Raw genomic sequence first — 24,557 nt, 5'->3', positions numbered from 1 at the left:
GGTCGAAGCGGGTGAGAGAAGCGAAAGACAGATCGAAAGTTGCGAACTCGTTCTTCTCTTCCTCCAACAACTCATTATGGATCGACCGAAACCTCCTCTAGACCCCGAGAAAGCATACCAAACACCTCCTCCCACCGGAGTCAGCCCTCAGCAAGCAAGGATCGCTCGTATCGCAGTTCGATATCGTTTGCTCATCATCCTCCTCGCCCTCTCTCTCTGGTCCATCTCCTATTACTACTCTCCATTCCCCCGATTCTCCCACGATCTATTCGCTCGCGGTCGACCAGCGCTCGATCGTTTCGATGATGGTTACTCGCACTCGCACTTCTTGTGGGGAAACCCTTCATCTCCCTCTCCCTCGTCCAGTGTTGGCAGAACGTCCCCTGAACTCTTGAAAGAGTTCCTCAAAATCCCATCCGCTCAATCCGCAAAGAATATCTCTAAATCGTTCGTCCCTCTTTCTCTCGCTCACCACGCGGTCTCTCCCTTTTCCGGGTTCCCTGACGTCGTCTGAGTCGACACTGACAGGTTCACTAGAGAAACACATATTGCGGGTACTGAAGGTGATTACAAGTCCGCTTTGAGGGTAAAGAACCAGTGGGAGGAGCTATTGGGGTTGGAACAAACTGGAGAAAAGGAGAATTTGTTCGATGCGGGAACTAAAGAGGATAGGGAAGCTCTGATGGGGAAACCTCATGAACATCGACGAGGAGGATGTCACGGAAGAGGAAGAAGAGGGCACTGGAGAATGAAGACGAGGAAATGGGTTCGAAAACTCCGACGATTCTTTCTTTCTTCTTCCCTCTCTCACTCTCATCACTATTCTCGCAAACACCACCATCACGGTCACTCTCTCCCCTCGACACCCCGCGTCTGGATCTCGACCTATTACCCCTACCTCAACTACCCACTCTCGCATTCCCTCACTCTCACCCCTCCAAACTCCTCCTCCGGTCCCTCCTTCGTCGCCTCCTTAACCGAGTCCTCCTTCCCATCAGAAGACCCTACCTCTCCTAATGGTGTACCTACCTTCCATGGATTCTCTAAATCGGGTACTGCGAAGGGTAAACTTGTTTATGCGACGAGAGGAACGAAAGAGGATTTCGAGAGATTGGAGAAAGAGGGAGTCGAGGTCAAGGGGAAAGTGGTATTGGTGCAGTATGGAGGAAGTTTTAGAGGGTTGAAAGTAAAGGCAGCGGAGGAAGCAGGAGCGGTCGGTGAGTCTTTTTAACTCGAGATACGAGAGCTCGAATACTGATCTCCTTAAGATACATGATGCCCTTGTTGAACAGGCTGTATCATCTATTCGGACCCTGCAGCAGATGGAGAAATCACAGAAGAGAATGGATTCAAACCTTATCCATTTGGTCCTGCTCGTGCTCCTTCTTCGTAAGTCTTTTCCCTCTTTCTCTCCCATTTTCTTCTGCTTCTATCATCACTCGCTGACGAATTCCGTAACGATTTGGTCCAATAGAGTTCAACGCGGTTCGGTTCAATACCTCTCGATCCGACCCGGTGACCCCCTAACTCCCTCTCTCCCAGCTTACAACCCTTCTCTTCCTTCCTCTCCCTCTCGTCTCCCTCTTGATTCCTCCTCCCTTCCAATTCCCTCAATCCCCTCCCTGCCCATTTCCTACGAGGATGCGATCCCACTCCTGAAAAGCTTGAACGGGAAAGGCCTCAAGAGAGAAGATAAGGAGGGATGGAAAGAAGGTGGATTACGGTATAAAGGGGTAGAGTACTGGACTGGACCGGGAGACGAGATGGTTGAATTGGTGAATAGGATGGACGACAAAGTCACCACGAAAATCTGGTTCGCTTGTCTCTCCCTTTTCCTTTTCCTTCTCTTTCCCTCTCTCTCCGTATCGCTAACTCTCGCTCGCTCTCTCGAACGAACGCGACAGGAACACTATGGCCCTAATCCCCGGTCACATCACGGATGAAATCGTAGTTCTAGGGAATCACAACGATGCCTGGACGTTCGGAGCCGGTGATCCAAATTCCGGTACTTCCTCCCTCCACGAAACCCTCAAAGGTTTCTCTCACCTCCTCAAACAAGGATGGAAACCGAAACGAAGTATTTTGGTAGCTAGTTGGGACGCGGAAGAGTATGGATTGATTGGAAGTACGGAATTTGGGGAAGATTTCACGGGATGGTTGAGGGAGAAAGTGGTCGCTTACCTCAATTTGGATGTCAGTACGTAGAGAATTCTCTCTCTTCTGGCTTTGTCAGAGTCGGAGACGATAGTGGGGAACTGATTTGCGTTTCGAACGTACAGGCGTTTCGGGATCTTCTTTCGAATTAGCCGCATCCCCATCTCTCGCTCATCTACTACAAGAATGCTCCTCCCTCGTCAGGGACCCTACCTCTCCCTCGAACTCTACCTCAACTACTACTTCCTCAAAGGATCTCATTGCCGTCGAAGGAGGTGAACTCGAAAAACGAACTTCAACGAAAGGACAAGAAGATCTCGGTCAAACGAAAGTGAAAACCTTAGGATCCGGTTCAGATTTCTCTGTGTTCCTTCAATACATAGGAATCGCTAGTGGAAATTTAGGATACTCTGGTGCGAAGGGTGATCCAGGTTAGTCTTTCTTCTCCTCTCTCTCTTTTCCTTCCCTTCCCTTTTTTTCTGCCTCTCCCGTTTTTTTTTCTCCCGAGCTCGAGAGAGAGAGGTTTTTCACGAGTACTGATGAAAAGAGGATGAACTTGGATAGTGTATCACTATCACTCAAACTTTGATTCGTTTGCATGGATGGAAAAATTCGGAGATCCGACTTTTGAGAGACATGTAGTGGTTAGTAAGATTCTAGGATTAACGGCGTTGAGACTCGTGGATGATCTTGTTCTACCTCTCAATACTACCGGTACGCTCTCATCCCTTTCGGCTCATTCTCCCCAACTCGTTTTCTCTGATTCGTTCCCGCCGAGAACAAGACTGACGGTATTGACGAGAACAGCCTACGCCCTAGAACTCGAGAAATACCTTCAAAAAGTCGTTAGCTTACCGAGCTACCCCGGTCGTGAACAACTCGACCTAACTCTCCTCGGATCGAAGCTCGCAACTCTCGTTCAAGTCTCTCTCAAACTCGATCAACATGCTTCTTCCCTCGTTTCCCGAGTTTCCTCCCTACAAGCTCAACTCATCTCTCCCTCTCGCCATCACAAGCACCGTGGAGGGAAGAAGCACAAGAAAGAGATGAAGCGTCTTTTGAAGGAGATCCGAAAAGTGAACAAACAAAAACAATCCTTCGAATCTACCCTCCTCGTCCCTCCTGGCGAGCCGGGGTTGCCAGGTAGAGAATGGTACAAATCTCTCGTTGTCGCTCCCGGTCGTTGGTTAGGTACGTCTCTCATCCTCCCTTCTTCTTCTTCACTTCCCATCGTTGCGCTCTCTTCTCTCTCTGTCTCGTTCGCAAAAAAAAGGGAAGAAGGGTCGAAATTGACGCGAGAACTGAAACGAGTAGGATATGGAGCGACTACGTTCCCTGGACTCACTGAAGCGTTGGAACTAGATGGAGACGTTGAAAGCGCGAGGAAAGAGATGGAGAGATTGGAGAAGAGTATTGATAGGGCCGTTCGATTACTCAAGATCTGAACCAGAGACAAGAGGAAGGCGTGTTGTATATAGTTCGTACGGAGTGATATGGATATGGAAAGTGTAAATAAGTCTGTTTCAATGCTCACGCTCAAGCGAAAGTGGGAGAGAGAAGAAAGGAGAAAACTTGGAAACTCGATGAAACGCAAAGGGGCATGAGCTTCCTTTCAGACCGGTGCAATCGGACGAAGCACGACTGGTGACGGTCTCAGGAGAGTGTCGGCAACGATGAAAGATACGTTCATACGCGAGCGCGCGAAAATGACTTTGAGCGTAATTTGCGATCGAGAAAGAGGCGATGATGAAAGTCAACAAATTCTCTCTTACTCTTCACTCCACTTCTGCTCCCTTTGTCGCCCACCCCTCTAGCACTGCAACTCACTACGACACACTGCGACAGACGCTCAGCAAGCAATGCAACTTGCCACTCGACCCTCTCTTTACTCTTCCTCATCATCATCTTCCTCGATCCCATCCTCGTCTACATCTAGATCACCCATGTCTGGATCATTCGCTTCTTTATCTCTACATACACCTCCACCGCCCAGCAAACGACCTACTCCCTCACTTCGAAGAAGTTCCTCTTCCGCTTCATCTCTAAACTCTCTTTCCTCCTCTCAACCCGATCAGCGACCCTCAGAACCCACTGCGGTTCTCACAGTACCTCCTACAGTACATCCTAGTCAGTCGAAAGACAAGGGAAAAGGAAAAGCCGTCATCGACCTGTCTCCCGAAGAGGAAACTTCCCATCAACCTCAACCAGATCATACTATTCTTCCGAATGGTCAACCACGATTCGTAGGAGATTTAGAACGAATTAAATCAGACGAAGATGAACCGATCCTGAAGGAAACTGGGAGGAGATTCGTTTTGTTTCCGATTCAATACCATGAAGTCAGTTTCTACCCTTGGCTCTCCTTCACCGGTCATCGGTGAGAGATAAAGGACGAGGCTGACTGAGATCATTTGGTAATAGATTTGGCAAAGTTATAAAAAAGCCGAAGCCTCATTCTGGACCGCCGAAGAAATAGTTCGTCTCTCTTCCCTCTTCCTCCCTTTCTTCCTCCTCTCTTTTCTTTGCTGACCCGTTCGAGTCGATTTGTAGGATATCTCTAAAGACATGTTTGACTGGACGACCCGTCTAACTCCGAACGAAAGACATTTCGTTTCCCACGTATTGGCGTTCTTCGCAGCGAGTGATGGAATCGTTAATGAGAATTTGGTCGAAAGGTTTTCTTCTGAGGTACAGATTGCTGAGGCGAGATGTTTTTATGGGTTTCAAATCATGATGTACGTTTTCTACTCTCTCTCTTTCGCAATGACCGAAGTAGTAGTTGACTTTCTTCGCGCATTGTGTCGGTGAAAATCGTACAGGGAAAACGTGCATTCAGAAGTCTATTTACTATTGATCGATACCTACATTCGAGACCCAACCGAACGATCCCATCTCTTCAACGCAATCGAAACGAGTTCGTTCCTCTTCCCCTCTCTCCTCTCCCCTCTTTCGCCTGCTGATCGCCTTCCACGTCAATTCAGTTCCGTGCATCACTCGTAAAGCTCATTGGGCTCTCAAATGGATCTCTGACCCCTCCGCCGTATTCGGAGAACGTTTAGTCGCGTTCGCAGCGGTCGAAGGGATCTTCTTCTCAGGTTCATTCGCTTCGATTTTCTGGTTGAAAAAACGTGGATTAATGCCCGGTCTCACTTTCTCCGTTAGTTTCCACTCTCTTTTAGCTCTCGGTGCTCTCGGTGCTCAAAAGGGAGTAATCGGAACTGACTCGAACGAGTTATTGGAGCGAGCGTAGAACGAATTAATCTCAAGAGACGAAGGACTTCATACCGATTTCGCGACTCTCCTCTTCTCCCACCTCGAAAGAAGACCCCATCCAAACGTGATCTCGACGATTATTTCCGAAGCGGTAGAGATCGAGAAGGAATTCTTGACGGATGCTTTACCCGTTGGTTTGATCGGGATGAATTCAGGGTTGATGTGTCAATGTAAGTCTCGAATCCCCATCTCGACAGTGGTGAAAGGAGGATGAGAGACTGATGGGGATTGCACAAGGGTTATAGATATCGAGTTCGTAGCGGATCGACTGCTCGTTGCGTTGGGGAATTCGAAATTGTATGGAACGAAGAATCCGTTCGATTTCATGGAGATGATCTCAATGGAAGGAAAGACGGTAAGCTCCCAACGATTTCACTACCTAGCCTATTGGAGCCGTCTTGAGAGCTTATTTCCCTGTTTTGATGTGAATCAGAATTTCTTCGAAAAAAGAGTATCGGATTATCAAAAAGCAGGAGTAATGAACCGTTCTTCCGGAACAAATACTCCTTCTATCCCCGGCTCTACCGCCAACTCGACAGACCCCGCACAAGGAGGAGGAGGAGACGAAAAGGGCTTCCTCGTGATGGACGCCGATTTCTAAACCTCCCCTCTCTTTCTCTCGATTGTATCAATTCTCGTTCATCTCGCAACTCCCCCTAATTCGTTCCACCGTGTATGTATACTATAGTCGCAACTCCTTTCGTTCGTTCGCACAGTAGCAATTCGCACCACTCTTCCTCGTTCTCTCTTTCGTCAGTTTCCTTTGTTGTTTTAATCCGCTGTTTTTCAGTTGTCGTCGTCGCTTTACCACGAACTCTCCCCTCTCCTTCCGTTGTGTACGCTGGATGAAAATGTCTCATAGTTCTTCTTGCAACACAAAACGATAAATCACTCCTCGCTCCCTCGTCGTTCGCAAGGGTATAAACGAAAATGCGTTCACTGCTGTTCTCGTTCAGCTGTCGTCATGAGTCCTCGAGATTGAGGTACCCTTCTGGCATCCTCAATCAGAGAGAGACTCTCTATGTGAGTGTGAAAGCTTTGCACCAGACGAAGTCGACGACTTGTGCATGAGAGTCCAAGCGCTCGCACACCAATTGAAGTCCTACGCGGATGGTACTTCGACTGTTGAGCTACATTTGTCAACGGAGAGTCCAAGGAGTCGTACGCCGAGTTAAGCTTTGAAGGGGATGGTTTGCGACAGGCCAAAATCGATCCTAATGAGTTTCGAGAATGATCCTCAGGTTGTCGGTTCTCTCCGAGCCCGTCTTACAATCGGTCACGCTTCGTGCAAACGGAAGACTTACACAAGGAGCGAATCAGGAAAGGCAGTTCAAGGGATCTGGATTGCGACAAAGCGAGCAGAAGATCAAGCAAGTTCGCGGAGTGTCTGACATTTCCTGTCCTCGACCAAACTCGGAGAGCGCCAACGACACTACCACAGTTCCAGGCGACGCAGGTTCGGACCTCGATAGGGCTTGAAGGGGTACTCAAGGATTTCCTTCTCCGTCAACTGTGGCCAAGACACCCATTGGTCAACGTCGTGATCGTAGACAAACATGGAGCCTTCCTCCCTGTGCTCGAAGAAAAACATAGTGAGCGGGCCTTGCGAGAAAGGACGTGACTGGAGAAAGAAGACGCTAACTCACCGAACAACTGAAAAGCGTATGGATACCCAGTTCATTCCGTCAGTCGGCTCCCAAACCCACTCAGCATAGAGTGAAAGTGTTCGGAGAGCTGGGAAAGAAGGAGTGTAGAAGATAAGCATGTAGTCGAGTAGAGTTGTACAAGTTATTTTGAGGAGGGTAAGAGACGAGAACGGGAATTGCGATGGAGAGCGCGAGTGGATCAAAGTTGGTAGAGATGAATAGTCGAGTGCCCATAGAGCGTCATCGTCGAGGTGCTCCTCCCAAGTTGAATAATCGAAGCGAGCTCTTTGAAGGAATTTCGGTCCAGCGTTTACCCACTCCCACGCTTCCGGATCTCGTTGTCCTCCCCGAGGTCTTTCCCAGTCTTGCAAGTCCGTATCATCGTTGTCTGTTGGCCAGTCGACTCCCTTTTTCGCATCCTCCACGAGGAAGAGACTTGCGTCGATGTAGTGAACGGCGTCGAAAAGGAAAGGGTAGAAGCTGTAGTAAGCGCCATAAAGGTCCAAGGATTCAATCGTCTTTCTCAAGTCTCGACCAGGGCCTAGCAGATGCGTCGAGAAGTTGGCACTGTACGCAGGATCCAAAATATGGAATGAGGTGAGGTTTGACCAGACGACGTCGTGTTGACAAGGGATGAAGGAAGGTACGGAGCGAGCGTTCGAATCCTAGAAGTAAAGACGAGAGGCGGGTGATCCCGAACTAAAGTGTTCGAAGTACTCGGCAGGTGGTCGGGGGAACTTGAACTCGAGCTACGAGTATTCGTTCAACTCGAAAGTCAGCTACCCCGGAATTGCCAACTTAGCTGTCGGTCATCACTTACGCTTCTCGGCATCCACCACTGCTTGTCAACTTTGTTAACTCGACTCAACAACCAGGGATTGACGTTCTTCGAGAGTGAATTCTCGTAAATTTGCGCTCTCCAATCGCTCAACAATTCTGGATCGCGGTAGAGAATCGGTCGAGTCGCAAGGAGAAGCGTCTTGTTCGTTCGGGACAGGTAAGAGAGGGAAGTTTGACGGAGTTGAGGAACAGGTTCGAAAGAGAGACAATCTGTGGGAAGGTGAGAGAGTCAGCACGACGACCGCACGCAATCTGAGGGGGATAGTGAGCTTACTAGCGATATGGATGAGTAACTCGAACGGTAGACGGTCCATCCGGCAAGCTGAGAGAGGGAGAGAAGAGAGTTCTTGATGAAAAGGGGGCTTGGGCGCGAGAGTGCTTTAGTCGTCGTCGCCGCAACTGTACGCGTTTGTTGTGAGTCTACCGGTCTTCTCGTCAGAACAGACGTTCACTGAGAGTGCTGGGGGTAAGGAAGAGAGCGAAGAGTCGAACTCGTTTCCTTTTGACCTCTCTTCCCCTTCCCTATTAGCGATTTCCCTCCAAGTCTCGCTCAGGCTCACTCAAGCGGCCCAGAAAATCCTTCGATGAGTCGGCCTACCCTCCCGAACGAGCTACTTTGCGATATCTTCTCTCAACTCTCTTCATCTAAATCGACTCTCTTCCACATCTCTCTCGCTTCTCGAACCTTCTGCTACATCGCGAAACCATTTCTATACTCCTACATCAAAATCACGACTAGGGAATGTCGTGAACGGTTGAAGAGAGTGAGGAAAGAGGACGCTCGGTTGGTCAAGAAGTTGGTCATTGACGGACGCAAAGCTAGCTTCGAGAACGGAGTCGGATCCAGTGAGACGGAGTCGGGACATGAGTGTCTTGTGGAGCTCTTCCGAGGAGAGTTTCTCGACATCTCGAGTGAGTTTCGCAAATCTATCGTCTCTTTCGGGCAGCTCATTTCGCTGATTGCTCTCGCTCGGCAGCGCTCGAAATCTTGCACGTCGTAGGAGTTCGTCAAAAAGAACTGATCCTCGACCTCGAATTGGAGGAGATCAAACCCGCGATGAACCTCGTCGAGTTATCCGTTCGAACACACGACAACGGCGGCGAATTATGGCACCGAGTTCTATACTCTCTCTATTGCGACATCAACCGACCAAGACTGTCGCGCGTCGGATTCTTCGATGTCACGTTCATGCAGGAAACCGACGGAAATCGTCATCGATGGCGTGACTTTCTTCCATACACCCGTCTCCTTCCTCATCTGGCGGCTTCCGTCGATGTGTTGGCTGTTTCCGATCTATGTGGAGAAAGTACAGCTCGCTGCGCTGGCCGTATACTTCATCGGATCGTCAGCGAACACTCGATTTTCGATCGGTGGCCTTATGGCTGCAATATCTCTCTTTTCTCGCATCGCACCTCGTTCAGTACATCGTTCAGTGCACCTTTCCCGTCGTGGGACAAAGACTTCGCGGAAATCTCGCACAACCTCCGACAAATGCTCGAAGCGATTCGACCCATCCCTCGATGCTCAAGGTATCTTTCCCTCCCGTGGACTCGCTCCGAGTTGTCGCCAGAATGTCACTCGATCCTGTCACAGATGGAAGAATACGGCATCGAAACGCATTTCAAGGGCGATGACAAGGAGGAGGAGAACGAAAAGGATTCGATCTCGCTCATCCCTCGTTCCTTTGTCGATTTCGTCAAGAGGCAGAAGGAGAAGGAGGAAATGAACGAAATGGAGGAGGAGTAATAGGGGGTCTCGATCGGAAAAGGAATGCGCGGGAAGAAGGAGGAGGATACGAATGTAAAGTAGCTGCGAAGAATCGTCGCCGGTACGAAGCTCTTCGTCTCTTTCGGACTTGTAAAACTTCAGGTGTGCTATAGATTGGGTTTCCCTTCACCCAGACAGCGATATGACGTCGGAAGAGATCTCGTTTTGTCGTGCGCTCGTTTGATCCGAATCGAAGACTTCCCGCTTCGCCGTCTCGCTGCTCGCGTCCAGAGCTCATAGACGTTGTTGCCAAGGGGAAAGATGGAGTGAAGTACAGTCAGACACTCGAGAGGCAGCAGAGTGGCAGTAATATTACTCGAGAGTGCTCACAGCAGTTCGATCAAGTTCGAGCTTTTCGCAATCCCAATTCTCACTTTCGCTGGGCCTGGCATCGTTTCCTCTCCTCGGCGTCTTGCGTGGGTCATCCGAACACCGAACGACAACGCTCCAAGAGGAAGTGGGTCAGCTCAAGGTGCGATGGAGTGTCGAGAGACTCAGTTTCGCCTCTTCGTCTCTCCTTCTCACCCTTCGCAGCTTTCGGCTTCTGCGCATACACGGCGCTCGATACACCTTTCGTCAGTCTATCTGAGCCTCCGGGACTCGCCGCAACCTTCGAGCTCGCCGACAATTCCACTCAAGAGATCAAGACGACGCTTCCCTCTCCTCGCTTCGCAACCTCACCGAGATCGATTAGGCGGCACAGCTACGATCGAAAGTCAGCTCATCTCACCTCACAGCAAGGCAGTCAACCCCCCTCTTCCCCTGGTTCCCATTTCACCCCTCATCTCTCTCCTCCTCCTCGTCTCCTTCTATCCGATCAAAGTAGCGTAAATCGTACTAGAATCAGTATGTCACCTTCCCTCTCGGTCTTCACGCTGATGCGATTGACTCACGCCTACAATCTGCTCGCTCAGAATGAATCCTCCTCCTCATTCCAACCCTCCTCGTTCCCCTCCGTCTCCCTCTTCCCTCACCCGACTCCCCGATGAGCTCATTATCGACATCTTCCGCAACCGCGCCCTGTCCCGCGGCGATCTCTATCGATGTTCACTGGTATCTCGCCGATTCCTCTCACCGGTCAACGAGATTCTCTATTCTCATATCGAAGTCACCATCAACCGATTATGGGATGAGAGCGATGACTCATTGAACGCGGAGGAGAATGCGGTATGGGAATGGTCGAATCGAGCGTGGAAACTATTGAGAACTTTAATGGACCACCCCGAACTCGCAAGCTCGATCCAGTCTATCCATTTCAAGAAAGAGTATGAGCATGCAGGCCTAGGAGAAGGGCAACTGGGATCCGGAATCAAAGGATCATCAAATTCGACACTCTTCACGACTCCTCTTCTTGCGTTCAAAACGATGGTTCGAATCGCTCGTCGCAAACTCACGAAAATCAGCTTCAGCGAGGGATGGATACGGATCAGCGAAGAGTTGGCAATTGTCGCCGAGTCAGATACGGTCGAAGCTATCTCTACCGATTTGAACGACCTCACACTGGAGGAATACGATCATCTCGTCGAGTTTTTTCCACGCCTTAAACACTTACGATGTGGATACCTCGCTCTCGATGACGTCAAGAGGAGTCATCTCACTCGACTAGAGGTATTCGAAATCGCCTATTTCGGTGGACGACCCGAAAGCAGACTAGAATTCCTCCTGGCAAACGCATCAACTTTACGAAAACTTCGAGTTAACCTCGACGCCGCCCTCGAACTCGATTATTCCCTGTTCCCTCGACTCGTTGAACTAGATCTCCGCTACCCGACCTATCCCCGCGGTCCAGTCGAAGACTCCCACGGGCTACAGACGAAATGTCAGAAGTTCTGGGAATCTCTCTCAAAATCACCTTCCCTTGAAACGTTATGTCTCTCGAGTAATTACAGTATCGACTACAACCGATGCCTCTTTAGATCACCTCCGATCCGCTTGTCAACGCTTAAATCGATTCCGACTCTGAAAACTTTGCGATTCCACGACGACATCAACCTCGATGTGACGAATACCTTGCTCTCGAATCGACTTGGCGAAAATATACGAACCGTCGTACTGCCCGATATCTTCGGTGGTTCGTCCTTAACTCTCGAGATGCGGAACAAGATTTACTTTGTGGCAACGGCTGGTAGAGAGCGAGAAGTCATGTTTGCAGAGGCGGTAGGACGACAGGCTTGGGATGTTGCCAGATACTGGTGATACTTGGAGGGTTTGACGATCTTCTTTTCGCAACGTTTGAGCCTCTGCTGACGCACTATGCTTGTCGCAGATCGAATCGATAGTCGCGTGGCTTCGAACAGCCTCCACGCTCGGATGTCTCTCGATCCTCCTATCACACACCTTCGATACCCCACACCGTCGTCGACTAGTTCCGACAAATTCATCTGTTCTCTTTCTCCCTCTCGCCTTCCGACTCCTCGCGTCCCTTCCTCTTCCCCTTCCAAATCCACCCTCTCCACTTCCGTCTTTCCTCATCATCATATACGCTTCACCTTCGGCTACGCAACGGTTCTTCCATTATTCCTCCGACGTCGTATCAACTGCACCGAATGAGAGGTGGAAATGAAGAAACTTCAGATGAAGTGGTCATGTCAGATAGAGGCAAGGGATCCTGGGTGCTCTTCAGTATATACAATGAATGTCTCTTACGGACTTAGCGGCCGAAGACGGGGGACGAGCACCGTGATTGGAGTCAGTTTGAACACTTGGCGTCGAGGAAATTTTAGATGTCATTTTGTCTTGCGCCTGTCTGCTTACGTCCCGCTTCTCTCAAGATCTATCGAATAGCGTTCTCGTTACGAGTATGGCGCAGAGAATGAAACTCAATCGCGTCTGAACCACACAAGGTACAAAGTGGAACTTTGCGAGATGTTTTGCTCCTCTTCTTTCCACATCTTCCGACTCCTGCTCGACTCTCGATACAGCTACACCTCATTCATTCGATACAGAACAGCTCTCGACTGCCCGCCACTCCATTCGTGTCCAGCGAGAACCCTGTCCAAGAGATCAGGCCGCGAAACTCGACCTCGTCCCCTCACCTTGAAGACTCTACTCGGTCGGTCATACGAATCGAACACGTATACAGGAGCCATCCTGACCAACGGCACACCGCAACAGCTTCGTGTAATCCCTTCTTCGCAAGTCGACACTTTTCATCTCTTTCCTCTTCTTTCATCTCTCACAAGCGTCGACCACCTCCAGAAGCCCCCGTAGCCACTCGGAGCCCTAACAGGAACAACCTTCACCCTTTCCCGCTCGTTCACCTTGCTCTCACGCGAACCCTTCTCGTCGTTCTTCGCTTCTCTCCTTCTCCGAGACCCTCTCCGCTTCTCCCTTCCCTCACGATGACCTCGATCACGGCTCTCGGCTACGGTCTGACTGTACGAGCTACCGACCTCATCACAGCCGCTCAAGCTTGGCCCGCTCTCGAACCGACCTTCAAATTCTTCGATCTGCTTTTCCTACGTAAACGAAACGGAAGCCTAGCGAGTCGAGGCAGTTTACAGGGCTTGATCGAAGACGTACCGGTCGAAGTGTGGGAAGAAGTCAGACAAAGGGTCGTTCAATGCAAAATGGTTGAAGCAGAAAATCGATTTTTGGGTCAATTCTTAGGCAGTCGGCACGGACCTGGTTGCGACTGTATTGCACTCGAACTCGAAGAAAACAGCTGGGATTATCTGAGGCGAAAAGGCATGCCAGAATGGCTTGACGACCACATCGGATTCAGCGACGCCTTTAGAAATTTCAAGCAAGGGGACGCTGCCGCTTTCGCAGTGAGTTCCAATTGCTGCCTCTGCATCTTGTTAGGGCTGTCACTGATACAAAGAGTAACAACAGCCTATCCACCGCCTCATTGGCTTATTTGGACTTGCCCATCCTCTCGAGAGAATGATTACCCTCAATCCCGAAAGTTGGCTCGACCTTTTGACGATGTCGCTCTCCTCACGATTCCGAGTCGAGCTCAGAGATCAGACTCGTCATACTCGACGATCTCGGCGGAAGCTGGATACGATCAACAAGATGAACACACTCTCGTAAACGTTTCCCTCGACCTCCCTTCCGACGCCAACATTCGCTTCTCCCGCTTCATTCGAACATTCAGGCTCTCAATCGTCGAGATCTCCGACACGACCCTCCGCCACGTTGCTCCTGATCCCGAAGCGAAAGGAAATTCTCGCAAAGGTCTCGCCGGAATCAAACGATCTGACGCTCGAGTCGTGAAAGAAGTGAAACCGAGGTGGATGTTGTACACCTCATGCTGGGTGGACTGGTGAACTAGAAGATGAATTTGAACAGGGCTAGTCTAAGGTAGCGAGAGAGCCAGTTTTACCCGTTTTCGTCTCTGCAATTCTGTGACTTCAATTTCTCTTTTCTGTCCAGTTGATGCACGGGTGCGAGAAGATAGCTTCCACGAAACTGCTTCGACCAAGATTGAATATTCGGGCTCAAGGAGGATGGCTGAGTTAGTGCTCGAGTCTCGAATCGCCAGAGGTCGGTCTTGCGTCTTGAGCTAACCAAAGGTCCTGCTGGAGAGGGAACAATCGAGAGCAAACTCTTTCAACATAGGCACGTCGCAGAGAAGCAAGCCTATTTCAAGTCTGGTTGAGCTGTGTTTAAGGCTTGACAGCGGTGATGAGCTCGGAAGCTGCGAGAAGAGAACGCCAAGGGGCAAAAGGGGAACAACGAGAAACAAGATTCGGCTGGGTGCCGCTTGCGGTCCACTTGACGGATCTGCAGGCATCCGGAAATACGCTGATACGGAGAGGGAACAACGGCAACTCGACTCGCAGAGACTCAAATTGCGGCAGACAGAACAAAACAGAAAAGAATCCAAAAAAATTCGAAGGCACAAACAAACCCATCCACGCCCTTCAATCCTTCGCTGCGAATGCGCTCTGTCTTCTCTGATATAGACTAGCTATAAATTTCCAAACTTCGTAGGTCCGGGCTGCGATAGGGCTGGAGAGGGTATTCGAGCATTTCCTTCTCCGAGAGCGGTTTGAAGACTGCAGAAGAATCGTCCTCCACGTCGTAGGCGATCCCATGACCTTTCTTGCTACACTTCACCAAGGACAAAGTGAGTGAACTATCAAGCCAGGACAAGCTTGATTGAGGAAGTCACGGACCGAGTAATCGAGAAGCGTGCAGTTGCCCAATCCAGTTCGTCTTCCGCTTCCGAGATGAGCGGACCACGAATCACAAGTTCGCAAAGGGCAGGGAATGACGTGGTGTAAAAGATGAGGAAGTGGTCAAGCGGCGAAATACAAGAAATACTGAGATTGGTCAGAGATGAGAACGGGAACGGCGAAGGAGGGCGCGAATGGATCAGAGCTGGTAGCGAGTCGTAGTCAAGCTGCCACAGAGCTTTGAGGTTGATGTATTGTTGCCAAACTCCGTAGTCGAATCGGGCTTTTTGAACTAGGTTTGGCCCGGCTTCTTCCCGTTCCCAGGCTGCCTTATCGAGTTGCCCTCCTTCGTGTCGTTCCCAGTCTTCCAGCCCCTCTTCGTCGTTGTTGGATGGCCAGTCAACTCCCTTCTTCACAAAGTCTCTAAGTAAATGACCCGCATCGAGGAAGTGAATCGCGTCGAAGAGGAACGGATAGTAACCAGCGGAAGGGTTGGCGGGATCGAAGAGGGACTGCAGCATCTTCCTTGAATTTCTCCCTGGGCCGAATTGTCCCGTCAAGAAGCCGTCGTCGAGGGCGTACTCGGAAATCTCGATCGAGGCGAGGTTGGACCAGATGAATTCGTGACGGCAAGCATCAAACGAGGGTATTTCGCGGAGACCGCCGAAGGAGAAGACAAAGTCAACGCCGGATGGACTCCCGTACCATTTATCGTAGCAGGCGTCCGGTGGTTCGGGATATTCGAAATTGAGCTGGGAATCCAGACCAGTCCTTTTCAGCGCTCTTTGCGTGAATTCCGAGTGGAAGAGAGCGTCACATACACTTCTCGGCATCCACCATTGCTTGTCAACTTTGCTAGAACGACTCAGCAACCACGGATTGACGTTCTTTGAGACTGATTTCTCGTAAATTTTCGCTCTCCAATCGCTCGACAAGACCGGGTCGCGATAGAGGATCGGTCGAGTCGCAAGGAGAAGCGTCTTGTTCGTTCGGGAGAGGTATGAAAGAGAAGTCTGACGGAGTTGAGGTAGAGGTTCGAGGGAGAGACAATCTGGGAGAGGGAGAAAGTGTCAGCACGATGCACAGGTGCGGTTCGAGAGGGAATGTGAGCTCACTTGCGATATGTGTGAGTAGTTCAAACGGTAGGCGATCCATTCTGCATCGAAACAGAGGAGGAAAAGAGAGTTGTTGATGAAGAATAGGTTCGAGCGAGGATTGCGTCGGAGTGCCTGTTGTCGCGTTCGATCAAGCGTATATACGGTGTAGTAGCTGTTCGGCGCGGTCGTTTCTCGCCAGGAGAGTACGAGCGAGAGGTAAGAGAGAGAGAGAGGGATTCACTGAACTCTTCCCTTCTCTCCCTCTTCCACCAATCGAATTCGACCAAGCCGACTGTATCGAATGAGCAGCTCCGACAGTGAACCAGCTGCAACGCGTCAGCGAACTCTTCCTCTCGTCCAAGTCAATCCAAAGCAATTCGACGAAACTCTCCCAGTCCTTCGAGGCGAGATCAGCCTGTGCAACTCCTACAAGGATCGAATCGCTTCATTCATGATCAAGGATGGTACTGGAACACTCTCGATCTATCTGAAAGGGGAATGGGCAGAGGAAGCGATCAAACAGTTGAACAGAATTGGGAAATGGATCTCTCTCTCGGGTCGAGGAGGGACTGTAGAGGCGGTCAAGGACAAGAAGGGGAACCATGTACTGAAAGATGACAAATGGAAGACGTATCGGATCGTCTATGCGAAGGGAATCGAAGGGAATTGGGGTCGAAATGGAAAAGGTTCTCACTTTTCCTTCAAAGGTGAGCTTTCAATCGTCCCCTTGAGCGTATGGGATGACGACCGACAATGAAACCGCTCAGCAGGCGATGCATCGATTCCAGCGACGAGTTATTCAACTCTTTCGACGAATCCTCACGCTCGACCTTCGATCAATTCTACCTCGCAACATCAACGCTCTCTCGCGAAATTGAGTCAGAAGAACCCCAATCAGTCACTCACATTGGACGAGGAAATGTCCCTCGCAGTACCCGAGACGAACCCAGAGAACCCTTACGTTGGTGCTCGCTCGAAAGATCGACGAGAAGGAGGAGGAGGATCGTCTTCTTCTGACGGAGAAGGTGGAGCGAGCGAGAGTGACATGGTGGAAGAGGAAGAGGAGCAGACGACGACAACAAGGAGGAAACGAAGGAGGGAGAAGAAGGAAACTCGCAAAGAATGGGGAATGAAAACAGTTCGTCTTTCCTTCTTCAACCCTCTTTCGTTCCTGTCGACTGACTCCCTTGTCACAGACGGAGACGAAACTTGAATACTCTACGCTGGACATCGTCGAGAAACCTGCGAATGCGTCGAAAGTCAACTTGATCGCGATCGCTTTGGTTCGAAGAGAAATCTATCAACCTCAAAAGAGTAGAGGTCAGTCTGACTCTCACTCCCTCAATGCTGAAAGTCTCTAGCTCACTCCCTTGTAGACAAGGCTATCGATCTATGGCTCTACGACCCGACTCACCCGAAAGCTCCCGCTCGATTGTGTTTCTTTGGTCCGAAAGAAGAACATCTTCCCGTCGTCGAGAATGGAGATATCCTCATCGTACAGAACATCAACGTGCGTCAATCTATCAACTCTCATCGTCATCTCCCTTGCTAAGATTCTCCAGGAGACAGTACCAAAAAGATCGAAAACAATTAACGGCGTTCGGAAACATTCGAAACGGTCCATTCCTTGTGATTCCCTCTCGACTCGCCGAACAATATCACGAAGAACCCTCTTCCATCGAGTTCGTATCCCAACTTCCGAAGTGTTCGAGTCGACTCGCGAAATTCGGGGAAGAAGAATTGGCTTATGCGAGAGACCTCGCTCGATGGTCTAGGAGGTTCGACGTTGTTGGAAATCATGAAGAACCTGGGCGAGAGGGCTTCGAACCAAAGAACGTACTCGAAACGAGTGCGAGATTGATCAAAGGAGATTCGACGAGGAGGGAATTGGTTGAAATTCGTCAACTTGAACCAGACAAATTCTACGACCTTCAAGGAGAAGTGAGCTCTCTCTGATGCACTCTCGCTTGATTCTGAACTGATGCGGTAGTCCCCCTCGTTGAGATCATCAAATTCTACAATCGAGAAGGACGAAGGAATTTCGAAGACAACGACGTTTGTCAACTCTTCATCACCGACTACACCCGCAACGACCAACTCATGCGATACGAAGATACCTCGAACGTACGCTTACCCGGTCAATACGCTCTCCAAATTTCGATCTACGGTCATCAAGCGAAACCTCTCTTGAAGTTCAACCGAGAGGAGCACTTGCAGGGGAAGTTTGTCCATGTGAGGAACGTGAGGACAAAGTTGAACGAGAATGGATTGTTGGAAGCGACTATGTGGATCGATCAGGTCAGGAGGGACAAGAGTGATGTGACGATCAAGGGTTCGAACGAGTTTGAAAAAACTCCTTGGTATCGAGACTTTTCTCGGTGAGTCCTGCCTTCTCTCACTATTGAGTCGACTCTGAACCACCAACTTCATCCGAGGGCAGTCGACGAGACGTCTACTGTGAAGCATCAACCGATTCGAGGTTGAACGACGAGTACTTGACTCTCACGAATCAAGCTCGAATCGAAGCCACCACTTTCGTCGACCCCTTTGGTACGTTCCGGCACTCTCCTACGCTCTCTCCGTATAGCTAATCGACTCGTGCGTAATAGCTTCGCCTTTCGACACACTCGGACTCGAGAGACAATCGATGTCAGCCACTCTCTCGATGCCCTTGGCTGGATCATACCTCTTTCAAGCTCGAGTCATCGACTACAGACCTGATAACCTGGAAGACTTTGCCGTCGCTTACTGCACCGATTGCAAAGCTCAGTCAGTCTCTCAGTCTCTTATTCTCCTCTCCCCTCGCTCTCGTGGAGAAATGCTGATCTGACTACATTCACTCCCGATCCTGTTCAGACTATCGAAGGGACTGAAGATATGCTTGGACCACGATCGAGTCAATCACATGTTTCAATTCGCGCTCGTTCTTCAAGGTGAACAAACCTCAACCGCATCCTCCTCTCGTCCTCCTTGTATTCTCGTCGAAGTGACTAGTAGCGACGCCGTTAGTCCTCCCCTCTCCTTTCTCTGCCTCTCGTGCTGACTCGTCTCTCGTCGACAGGAAACGCTCTTCTCGGCCTACCCTCGTCAAATTTTCGAACAACCCGCAGACTACCTCTCTCGTTTCATCTCTTCCCTCTCCCCCATTGTAGGTGATCTATCAAGTGCGAAAGAGATGAAACGACGACCTAAAGAATCAGAGCTGGGAGAATGGATGGAGTTTGTCGTCGAGGCTTGGAAGGATGAAGAAGGGAAATTGAGATGGAAATTCGATCAAGAGAGGACGCTGTTTGTCGAGAGGGACTGGTGTGAGGGGATGAAGAAGGCGCAGGGTGACTGAACGGATCGGGGGCTGTTGCGAGGTGGGTATGAGGAGAGTTTTCCGTTTCGATTAGGAGTTCTCGCTGTTTTTCGTTTATGTCGTGATTGATTGTTTACACTATGCAAGAACTGATTTCTGATCGTACGCTGACTCGTCCCGAACCGTCGCGGGCGTCCCCAGCTCTGCCGTGCTGAGAGTGCTGAGAGAGAGACAGGATCTTTTGCGAAATACGAAATAAACGGGATTCCAGTACACAATGAGAGCACCTCCAGCTCCGGCTCCGGCTCCCGATACGACAGCCTGTTCCCGTCGAACAGGATCCTTGGCCAATTCCCCCCCTCGATAAACTCATTGCCCTCCTCCCTTCAACTTCCCGAGTTTCAACTTCCCGAGTTTCCTCCTCCTTGTTCCGCTTAATTGACGACCTTGAACCCCCTCTCTTCCCCTCTCGCTCTCTCACTTCCCACCCGAATAACTCCTCCGACTCCCGCTCCTTCCCTCACTCTCAATCCGCTTCCCTGTCTCCCCTCCCCTTGTCGATTCCTCCATTCCTCACTTCCCAACCTCCTCACTTCCTCCTCCGTAACCGGTTTGATCCCCACCAACTCCTTCGCTCGAAGAATATATCCTTGATTCGTTGGCGTGATGGGAACGATCGAAGAGGAGAGACGTTTGTAGAGTCCGAGAGAGGAGAGGGAAGATTTGATTGCCGGGTTCAAGTGCAGCGGGGATCGGAGGAGAGTCACGAGGTAATGGGATGGTGTACTGGCTGATTCGGGAGTAGCTGTTGATGAGGAAGAGGAGGAGGAGGGAGTGGAACGAGAGAGGGAGGAAGTCGAAAAGGATGAACGGGTACCGATCGAACGGGTTTGAGTTCTCAGTGTTTCGAGTGTTCTTTGCATCGCAACTGGTAGTGCGCGTTCGTGGGGAATGATAAGACAGATGAATGAATCGATGAGAGAGAAAAGTTTCGGCGGGACCCATCCTCCTCTCTCCCCCATCCCGACCGGTACCCGAGTTCGAGATCTATAACTAAACAACATGGCTCCCAAAGTAAGCTGAACGCGCCAAGTCAAACGGCTGCCTCTCTCTCGCGTCTGGGTATGCGATTGAGTTTAAACTGATTACATCTTCTCATCTCTACTCTCCACTCTGCACAACCCGATGATCCTTGATATAGTCAAAGAAAGGACAAAAGATGGATCTCAGTGCCTTCTTGGCTGACGAGAGTGAGTCCCCTCGCTCCCTCTTCTCAATTCAACGTGATTCTCTCAGTCATTGACACGGTTCTTCTTGCGATGTAGACACTGGTGGATCATGGGCTGATGAGATGGATACCCTTCCTACCGGACGTACGTGTACAATCGTTCTAAGGTAATAGTGCGCTCCGATAGCTCACTAACCTTAACTGTTGTACTCGTACAGCCTCAGCCGCTGGAGCTTCCGACGGTGGAGTAGGACTAGGAGGTTCTCATCTCACTCGTAACATGCGTGGTGGGCCTGATGGTCCCGGTAAATATCCCTCTCTCTTTCTCTCATTCCCTCGAGCTGCAAACTGATGAATATCGCTCACTCTTCAGGTGGTTTCGGAGGACGAGACCGATACGACGATGGACGACCTCAACGTGCCGAAGTCCCGATCCCTACCGAACCCCCTTTCACCTGTTTCGTCGGAAACTTGACGTTTGAAGTAATCGAACCTGATCTCGAAGATTTCTTCACTGGTCTCTCTGTACGCCTTCCGCTTCTCCCTCCACCCTCTCCTCCGACTAACAATGATTGTGTTGGGTAGGTTAAATCAGTCCGGCTCGTTAACGGTCAAGATGGAAAACCTCGAGGATTCGGATACGTCGAATTCAACACGGTAGACGATCTCAAGAACGCCCTCAGTCTCTCTGGACAAGACCTCGGAGGGCGAGTCGTTCGGATTTCAGTTGCGGAAGCTCAAGCGGCCCGTACCGGTCGAGCGGACGAGGCGAGTTCGTGGGAACGTACGGGACCTCTTCCTTCCCTCGGCGGCGCAGGCGGACGATCTGGAGGATTCGGTGGGAGATCAGGTGGATTCGAGAGACGTGAGGGAGGACCTGGAGGATTCGAGGAAGTCGAGAGAGAAGGTCCCATCAGAGGTGGGAAATTCGTTCCTTCGCCTTCAGGAGGAGGAGGAGGAGGAGGATTCGGTCAATCCAGACAAGATCGACAAGATCGAGGACCTGGATTCAGTGGGTTCGAGAGAGCCGCTCCCGTCGATGTAGACAGGGAGGGTCCGATTCGAGGAGGGAAATTCACTCCGAGTCAACCGGAAGCTCCTAGACGTACTTTCTCGGGTGCGGGAGAATCGAGTCGTGCGGACGAAGGACCTTGGACTAGAGGTCAGGCATTACCTCCTCCTCCTCCTGGTGCGGAACGAAGAGGATTCGGTTCTGGGTTCGGTGGATCGAGGGAAAATTGTCAGTTCATTTTTCTCACTCTTCGCCCTTTGAATCGTGAATCGTGCTGATTTTCATCGACGTGTTTATTCAGCGTCATCCGAGATCCCTATCGCCCGTCGTCCTCTTCAATTAGCCGCCCGTTCCGCTTCAACGACCGCGATTGCCCCTTCCTCAACTCCCGCATCTCCTTCCTCAACCTCATCGAAATCGAACCCGTTCGGTAACGCTAAACCGATCGATACCCTCTCGAAACAAAAAGAAGTCGAAGAAAAACTCGAGAAACAACGAGCTGAACAAGCTGCGCAAGCACAGAAAGATAGGGAGGAGAAGGAACAACAGAAATTGGCTGCTGGACCTGCGTCGACGGAACAAGCTGCTGCGAAGAGTGATGGTGAATGGGTTAGGAAAGGACCTCTTCCTCAACGTCAACAACAACAACAACGAGGAGGAGAGAAGGCGAATTTGGCGCCTCCCGTTCCTATCGTCGGAGCGAAAGACACTCCTCCTCACGTCGCCGCTGCTACTGGATCGAAACCTGCTCCTTGGGGAAAGAAATCTTCCTCGACTTCAACCGACGAGATCACAAAAGGTGTAGAAGAGACTAAAATCTAGACATTCGACTCTTTTCCCTCTCGTTTCGCAAGTTACTATAAATCTCAATGGACAAACTCAAATCAATCAATTTTTTCAGCAGTTCCCCCTTCCTTCCTTCCTTCTCTCTCTCGATGTATTATCTTATCCTCATTCACTAACCGACACCCTGCTTTGCTATCTCTACATCTTCATCTCTCGCTATTCCCTATTTTACAGCACTCTCTTCTTCTTTCTTTCGATCTTACAAAATTTGGAATGGTTTACGTTCTTCTCCCTCTCTCTCTTCTCTAATATTCACTGTGAGGACATTGAGCGCATTACGCCTTCAAGAGAGAGATGCGACGAGCTCTCGTCAGTCTACCGAAGATTCTGAATGTTTGCGTTTTTTGCTTCTCTCCGTTCTCTCTGCTTGCAGCACACTCGCTACTCGTTCTGCTTCTCGTTCCCATTGCTCTCTCGCATTTGTCGTCCTCGCAGTCTCAATGAGACAAAGGGATCCGTACTAGTCCCTCTCGACAAGCTCAAAAATGACTTGATCCTCATTCTCATTCTCATTCACTTCAGATCGCGCTCTGTCTCCCCCCACTCGCTCCCATTCTATACGGGCTCCCTCCCGTGCTATAATTCCCACTCGCATATCTCCCCTGCCCCTGCGGTGGTGGCGAGCTATACCTTCCCGCTCCATAACCTTCCTGCAGTTCTTCTCCATCTTCTTCGGTTGGAACTAACTCGACTCCTTCTGTCGCATCGTACACTCCTCCTCCCCCGAATGAGATAGCGGTAGTCTCCGGTTGGAAAGAAGGATGTTGCTGATTCTGATTCTGATTCTGATTCGACCTCGTTGGAGAAATCGGTGAAGGTCTCGATCCTCCATTCAAGGATCGATTCGGTGAAGCTGAAGATCCTGAAGTAGGAGGAGGGGGGATGTATTTACTCCGAGCTGGAGGAGGAGGGGACACTGCAGCGGTTCGTCTTGGAGGAGGAGGAGCTACTGGTTGAGTCGAACGAGATTGAGGAGGGGAGATGGGCTGAGACGTGGAGGAACGAGGTGGGGGATGGAACTGCTGTGATTGAGACGAAGAGGAAGCGGAAGGAGGGGGTCGATAGGGAGATTGGGATTGAGATTGGGATTGGATTTGAGCTGGAGGATCTCGGTCGGAAGTTACGCGTGGTCGATCTTGAGGTTTAGGAATACGATGCAACAGGCCTGTATGGTGCAGCGTGAGTCAGTACTGCACGAAAGCGCGAGACGAAGAAAAGAGAGCTCGAGCTTACCGTAACCGACTCCCGCACCCAACAATCCCTCCCCTCCCCAAGTCCTATTCGGTACCAAAATCGCTTCTCTCGTGACATCATAATCCGAATTATACACGAACAACCTCAAACTCCTATCCGTATGATCCTCGACCACATCGTAGAAATCTCCTTCTCCTCTCAAAACTCCTCCAGAATACCCAATGATCCAATCTCCGAACGGGACGAGACCGGCAGATTGAGCAGGAGAACCTTCGAGTACTTCGAGAACGTGCCACACTTGTTCGAGTGCGTGTTGAGGGTTGCAGAGTCGCAGGGAGAGTCCGAGGAGTGAGGGTTGATCATCTACTGAAGCTTGAACGCCGTTTGAAGACCATTCGCTGGAGGGTGTTACGTAGACTCCTATGAGCGTACAACGAGGTCAGAGTCAGTCAAGGGAGAGGAGAAGGAGAGGTGGGGAGAGATGACTAACCTCGAATCTCTTTCCGTTTAGTACTATAGACCATCAGTGACACCTGTCTCCCTTGATTCTCCTCCAATATCTGGGTAAACGTATCAATGTCCTCTCCCTACTCTCAATCAAAAGGAGAGAGTTCATCCGATTCTACATCAGTCCCCTCCTTCGACGCGAAAAGAGAGAGAGAGAGGGTACTGACGAGTTGAGTATCGTTAATGCCCACAATGAAATCGAAGAATGGATCCAATCCTGCGTTCGCGGCGGGAGAGTTCTCGGCAACTCGTAAAACGTGGAACGCGACCGTGTTGGCTGGCAGAGACGGGTCGTGTAGAGGACCGGAGCCGCCAGCGGCAGAGGATTCGGCTTGACCCATGGCGATGTAAAAGTGGAGTTGAAGTGATGGTAGGTGAAGAGAGGAGAGGAGAACGGAGGGCGATCGGTCAACAAAAGTTCGTTCGGAGTCAAGTTGTTAGGAGAGCTAGACAGCAAAGAGCGTCCGAAGCTCTGATGGCTCCTGCAGGAGAAGCATAGCGATCGAAGGTTGCGAAAGCCTGAAAACCGCAACGAAACTGAAACGGTGTGAAAACCAGGATGATGGCT

The 24,557-nt window shown here is 50.5% G+C and overlaps 11 protein-coding genes across 11 annotated transcripts; 7 read left to right on the top strand and 4 right to left on the bottom strand.

The window, feature by feature from the left end:
• Nucleotides 1-76: 76 nt before the first annotated feature.
• Nucleotides 77-3,599, top strand: JCM6883_001415 (M28 family metallopeptidase; the record flags this gene model as incomplete). The annotated part of the gene is made up of 9 exons (XM_076631268.1): nt 77-447; nt 529-1,217; nt 1,293-1,389; nt 1,475-1,813; nt 1,905-2,197; nt 2,280-2,585; nt 2,719-2,868; nt 2,962-3,345; nt 3,469-3,599. The coding sequence occupies 9 exons, from the start codon at nt 77-79 to the stop codon at nt 3,597-3,599; spliced, it is 2,760 nt and encodes a 919-aa protein (XP_076488847.1).
• Nucleotides 3,600-4,013: 414 nt separating this feature from the next.
• On the top strand, nt 4,014-6,028 carry JCM6883_001414 (uncharacterized protein; the record flags this gene model as incomplete). Its single annotated transcript, XM_076631267.1, has 8 exons — nt 4,014-4,493; nt 4,576-4,629; nt 4,705-4,889; nt 4,974-5,068; nt 5,136-5,311; nt 5,405-5,597; nt 5,673-5,782; nt 5,861-6,028. The coding sequence occupies 8 exons, from the start codon at nt 4,014-4,016 to the stop codon at nt 6,026-6,028; spliced, it is 1,461 nt and encodes a 486-aa protein (XP_076488846.1).
• Nucleotides 6,029-6,859: 831 nt separating this feature from the next.
• Nucleotides 6,860-8,227, bottom strand: JCM6883_001413 (uncharacterized protein; the record flags this gene model as incomplete). Its single annotated transcript, XM_076631266.1, has 5 exons — nt 6,860-6,937; nt 7,074-7,080; nt 7,134-7,738; nt 7,894-8,123; nt 8,188-8,227. 5 exons carry the CDS (start codon nt 8,225-8,227, stop codon nt 6,860-6,862), a joined length of 960 nt encoding a protein of 319 aa, XP_076488845.1.
• A 270-nt stretch (nt 8,228-8,497) lies between these two features.
• On the top strand, nt 8,498-9,660 carry JCM6883_001412 (F-box protein; the record flags this gene model as incomplete). Its single annotated transcript, XM_076631265.1, has 3 exons — nt 8,498-8,825; nt 8,891-8,991; nt 9,508-9,660. 3 exons carry the CDS (start codon nt 8,498-8,500, stop codon nt 9,658-9,660), a joined length of 582 nt encoding a protein of 193 aa, XP_076488844.1.
• Nucleotides 9,661-10,596: 936 nt separating this feature from the next.
• JCM6883_001411 (F-box protein) lies at nt 10,597-11,877 on the top strand (the record flags this gene model as incomplete). Its single annotated transcript, XM_076631264.1, has 1 exon — nt 10,597-11,877. One exon carries the CDS (start codon nt 10,597-10,599, stop codon nt 11,875-11,877), a length of 1,281 nt encoding a protein of 426 aa, XP_076488843.1.
• Nucleotides 11,878-13,022: 1,145 nt separating this feature from the next.
• On the top strand, nt 13,023-13,952 carry JCM6883_001410 (uncharacterized protein; the record flags this gene model as incomplete). The annotated part of the gene is made up of 1 exon (XM_076631263.1): nt 13,023-13,952. The coding sequence occupies one exon, from the start codon at nt 13,023-13,025 to the stop codon at nt 13,950-13,952; it is 930 nt and encodes a 309-aa protein (XP_076488842.1).
• A 640-nt stretch (nt 13,953-14,592) lies between these two features.
• JCM6883_001409 (uncharacterized protein) lies at nt 14,593-15,959 on the bottom strand (the record flags this gene model as incomplete). Its single annotated transcript, XM_076631262.1, has 3 exons — nt 14,593-14,734; nt 14,805-15,855; nt 15,920-15,959. The coding sequence occupies 3 exons, from the start codon at nt 15,957-15,959 to the stop codon at nt 14,593-14,595; spliced, it is 1,233 nt and encodes a 410-aa protein (XP_076488841.1).
• A 393-nt stretch (nt 15,960-16,352) lies between these two features.
• JCM6883_001408 (uncharacterized protein) lies at nt 16,353-19,241 on the top strand (the record flags this gene model as incomplete). The annotated part of the gene is made up of 10 exons (XM_076631261.1): nt 16,353-16,608; nt 16,672-17,039; nt 17,098-17,221; nt 17,278-17,411; nt 17,471-17,842; nt 17,906-18,279; nt 18,342-18,451; nt 18,511-18,670; nt 18,758-18,905; nt 18,963-19,241. 10 exons carry the CDS (start codon nt 16,353-16,355, stop codon nt 19,239-19,241), a joined length of 2,325 nt encoding a protein of 774 aa, XP_076488840.1.
• A 395-nt stretch (nt 19,242-19,636) lies between these two features.
• MRPL33 (mitochondrial 54S ribosomal protein uL30m MRPL33) lies at nt 19,637-20,125 on the bottom strand (the record flags this gene model as incomplete). The annotated part of the gene is made up of 1 exon (XM_076631260.1): nt 19,637-20,125. One exon carries the CDS (start codon nt 20,123-20,125, stop codon nt 19,637-19,639), a length of 489 nt encoding a protein of 162 aa, XP_076488839.1.
• Nucleotides 20,126-20,264: 139 nt separating this feature from the next.
• On the top strand, nt 20,265-22,264 carry JCM6883_001406 (uncharacterized protein; the record flags this gene model as incomplete). Its single annotated transcript, XM_076631259.1, has 7 exons — nt 20,265-20,276; nt 20,404-20,452; nt 20,528-20,575; nt 20,649-20,735; nt 20,804-20,955; nt 21,016-21,670; nt 21,744-22,264. The coding sequence occupies 7 exons, from the start codon at nt 20,265-20,267 to the stop codon at nt 22,262-22,264; spliced, it is 1,524 nt and encodes a 507-aa protein (XP_076488838.1).
• Nucleotides 22,265-22,806: 542 nt separating this feature from the next.
• Nucleotides 22,807-24,330, bottom strand: GRH1 (Grh1p; the record flags this gene model as incomplete). The annotated part of the gene is made up of 4 exons (XM_076631258.1): nt 22,807-23,453; nt 23,522-23,902; nt 23,973-24,069; nt 24,157-24,330. 4 exons carry the CDS (start codon nt 24,328-24,330, stop codon nt 22,807-22,809), a joined length of 1,299 nt encoding a protein of 432 aa, XP_076488837.1.
• Between the last annotated feature and the right edge of the window lie 227 nt (nt 24,331-24,557).

The sequence above is a fragment of the Sporobolomyces salmoneus genome (assembly GCF_050403485.1).
Source record: "Sporobolomyces salmoneus JCM6883 DNA, S_salmoneus_JCM6883_v1_ctg15, whole genome shotgun sequence".
Taxonomy (NCBI): domain Eukaryota; kingdom Fungi; phylum Basidiomycota; class Microbotryomycetes; order Sporidiobolales; family Sporidiobolaceae; genus Sporobolomyces; species Sporobolomyces salmoneus.
The sequence above is the reverse complement of the archived record's forward strand: the minus strand, read 5'-3'. Positions and strand labels throughout refer to the sequence as shown.